Raw genomic sequence first — 3656 nt, 5'->3', positions numbered from 1 at the left:
GAAAGCGGATTTGTTTGGGGTATGTGAAGTGCTTATGATGTTTGGATGTTGATCTATTTTTTGAGGTTTGGTGAATAAGAAATAGTATGTAGTTTAAAAAACGAATTTTTAGTTGTAATGTGAACAGATGTATAATATAGGTCAGTAAAATTGGTTATTTAAAAAATGTTTAAAAAGGTCAATCAGTCACATGACCGTCAATCTCTCTCTCCGTTGTCGTCCATAGCCAAGGCCACACCATATCATGCTTCCCTGGTCACTAGGGCAGTTTTCATGCATTTCACCTCATCCTTACATGAGTATACCCAACAGCCTTACATGTGAAACGGGTTTAAAAAATATTCCAGTACCTTTTTTTAATAGGCCATTTTAATGTTTAGAGATTTAAAATACCAAAAAAGAATTAATACCCAAATAAAATCAAAACAAATAGTTTGTTGGTCTACAATAATATAAGATCACTATTTTGCAAATGATTATGCTATAAGTTTGTAAAACTGATCAAATGCCTACACCACTCGACATTTGGTCATTTTTGACTAGTCCAATTTTTCACCAAATGCAGTTTTTGTTGCAAAAATTCAACGTCTTGAATGATATTTTGTGATTCTCGATTAGTTTTTTACATTTCTTCTTTTCTTTTTGATTCGTTATTGCTTGGTTTTTCATACCTCACGTAGAGAAAATTTGACCTACAAGAAAATACTACAATTTGTATTTTACATTCATTCATACAAAGCTCAAGTAATATGAAAGTCCACACACACACACACACAAACATACATATATGGTGAAAATGAAATAGAAGGATTATTTATTTGTTTGTTGACAATATGCATGATGAATAATGATGATGATATTCTTCAACCTTTCTTGGGCATGGCTGCAAGCCTAGTATACATCTTAGCCATTGACTGGAATCCTCTAACATCACCCGATCGAAGAAGATTCCCTGAAATAAACAAATCAAATATGATATAGTTAGAGGGGTATAAAGGTAAATCCACTAAAATCAAAGAAAGAAAGTAAACCTGAATCACAATTGAGTGGGCTATCCGGTTCTGGATGGGCCATTAAAGCAATTATTGCCCTGCATACAGATTGGAGTGTCCATGCTGGACTCCAAGCATTCTTCAGAATATCCAGGCAAATCTCTCCTGTCTAATACATACAATACAATCATAATAAGTAAATCATTGCATTTTAAAAAAACATATGAAAGAGAAAATCCATACCTTAAAATGAACATTTGGGTGAAATATTTTAGTTAAAAACCTCACTTGGGGAGGCTGCAAAGGATATTGCTCAGGAACAGAAAACGCAAGTTGAAAAACTCCACCCTCATAAGGAGTTTCTGATGGTCCCTGCATAAAAAAATAATTATTTAATAGCGTATCAATTTTCTTCTTTTTATCATTAAAACCAAATGAAGCATTGCATTTACATTCTTTTAACCATAACAGCAACATACTTGTCATTCTATAGTCTATACTGATAATAGAAAATATGTAACAAATAAAGTACATTGCCTGTATTGGTGAAAAAATGTAATGTGTGTGTGTGTGTGTTTTTTCCATGAATGTTAAACATACCTTGATAAGTGCAGTCCATTTAAATATATTGGAATCATCACAAACAAGTTGGATATCTGGATCAGCTACTTTCTCCCTTTGCACCTCCTTGTATTCCTTAAAAAGTCTTGCTCTTGATGCCTGAATATAAAAAGGTTACATTACTTGTTACTTTTCAAAAAATAAAACTGGCTTTGAAATTTAAATAGAGCAAAAGGCAAAACTAAATTAAATATCTCTATAACTATGTTATCAAAGTATACTATGAATTTTAGCACAAAAAAGAGAACTGATAAGCACACTAAACAGACAAAAGCTTTATTGATTGAAGGTGTAATATAAGTGCAGTAGAGCACCGAAACAGGAATTGAAATTATTCACAAATAGAAAGATGACTTATCCGCTTAACCACAAAAGAGCTAACCTGCATGTTCTTGTATTGTATTATTTCTTCCAAACCTCTGCAAATTTACAAGGAGACACCATTAACTGCTAAAACAAAAAAGGCATCTAGAAATTCAATGAACACAAGCAAAGCAATCAGTAAGATATAGATTAAGTCGAAAAACTTATAAGGACATGAAAATTTGGGAATTTTTTTGGGGGCAAATTAGAACCCTAGAAGAAAACCCCAAAACGGATTGCTAGAATCCAAATACCTTTTTCTTGTGTACCTGAGAGAAACGAAAGCGGGGAAAATAGGTTATTGATACGATGTGCAATGTGATCTACGTTTAAAGCCCCTTTTTTTAAAAGAATTTCAGGTAAGATCTTTGAGATTTCACCTTTACCACATTTATACGTTCCCACCATTCAATACAGGCAAAATCATTTCACAGAAAATAGGTTTCCACCATTAAAACACGATATTAAACAACAAAATCGTTCAACAAACATAATCCAGCAAAAATCGAAAGAAGCACACCATTTGGCAAAAAATAAGAATAGAGAACAGAGAAGAGAGATCGTGATCGTGTTCGAGTTCAAGATTAGGAGAACAGAGACGATGAGTACCTGAGATTGTCCGAGGAGATGAGACGGCGAGACGGTGATGTAACGACCTGGGACGACGGCGCCGATACGATGGGACGGTGATCTAAGATGGAGGAGATGACACGATAAAGAATATGAGACGATCAAGCCATCAAGTGAAAAACAGAAGAGAGGGTTAAAGAAGAGTTATGGCAGTAAAAAGTAGCCCGAATACATAAACCTTCGAGAACATCATAGGCCAAAATGAAAAACAAACATTTTTATTTTGTTTTTTTTATACAGACAAAACTGCACAATTGGTCCGTGGTATTTAAAAAATTTTGGATAGAGTCCAAAAAGTTTTCAACTTGCATGGATGGTCCAAAATCAAGGTTTTTTTTTGTTTTAGTCCTGAAAATATTGAAATGTCCATTTTACCCTTATTATTTCTTTTTCCCATATTTTTATTGAGTTTAGTATTTAAATAATTATAAAAAAATAAAAAATAAAAAAATATCACCATACCCCTCTCCACGACTCCACCCACCGTATCACCCTCTCTCTCTCTCTCTCCTTCTTCCATTTGACTTTCTCTTTGTCCCTCTCTTTTTCTCTCTCATACAAAACCTGCAACTCAAGAAAAAATTCAGAACAAAAAATTTGTATGTGTGTGCGCTTCGTTAGAAACCAAGATCTCTGGCGAACACCAGAACTCCGATGAGCACCGAAACTATAAGATTGCCCCTGCAATCTTCCCCTCTCCCTTTCATATGCAAAATCTTACTTTAACCTGCATCATCTTCCATTTCTCTATCGACATCTTCCAGATTCAAAACTCATATACACTAATGAACACACATGCATAGATACACACACACCTACACAAACACTCTACAATCAATTTGCAGGTTTGAATCTTATCTTTACAAGCCCTAGATTTGCAATATCCATGGCAGTCAACCCTAGAATTTACAAGACCCGTGTTGAATCGATTCAAATCGATTCATCTGGTTCAGTTGGACCTTGAACCTGTGATTGAAGGGTAAGACTTCCATGTCTCTCCTATCTTCTTCTTGACCAAGAAACCCATCTGGATTAATCAGATGAAAAGAT

The 3656-nt window shown here is 34.4% G+C and overlaps 1 protein-coding gene across 2 annotated transcripts; it reads right to left on the bottom strand.

Moving 5' to 3' along the window:
* Nucleotides 1-703: 703 nt before the first annotated feature.
* PEX4 (peroxin4) lies at nucleotides 704-2780 on the bottom strand. Of its 2 annotated transcripts, XM_079057007.1 has the most exons (7): nucleotides 2586-2780; nucleotides 2231-2245; nucleotides 1996-2032; nucleotides 1593-1712; nucleotides 1236-1364; nucleotides 1032-1161; nucleotides 704-952 (listed from the first exon to the last, which is right to left on the bottom strand). In XM_079057007.1, the coding sequence occupies exons 3-7, from the start codon at nucleotides 1999-2001 to the stop codon at nucleotides 864-866; spliced, it is 474 nt and encodes a 157-aa protein (XP_078913133.1). In that variant the 5' UTR covers nucleotides 2002-2032; nucleotides 2231-2245; nucleotides 2586-2780; the 3' UTR covers nucleotides 704-863. The 2 variants fall into 2 exon arrangements, with proteins under 2 accessions (XP_078913133.1, XP_078913132.1); XM_079057006.1 differs by lacking the exon at nucleotides 2231-2245 and having other exon boundaries at nucleotides 2586-2778.
* Between the last annotated feature and the right edge of the window lie 876 nt (nucleotides 2781-3656).

This window comes from Lactuca virosa, chromosome 6, assembly GCF_052849685.1.
Source record: "Lactuca virosa cultivar CGN04683 chromosome 6, Lactuca_virosa_CGN04683_v6, whole genome shotgun sequence".
NCBI lineage: Eukaryota > Viridiplantae > Streptophyta > Magnoliopsida > Asterales > Asteraceae > Lactuca > Lactuca virosa.
The sequence above is the reverse complement of the archived record's forward strand: the minus strand, read 5'-3'. Positions and strand labels throughout refer to the sequence as shown.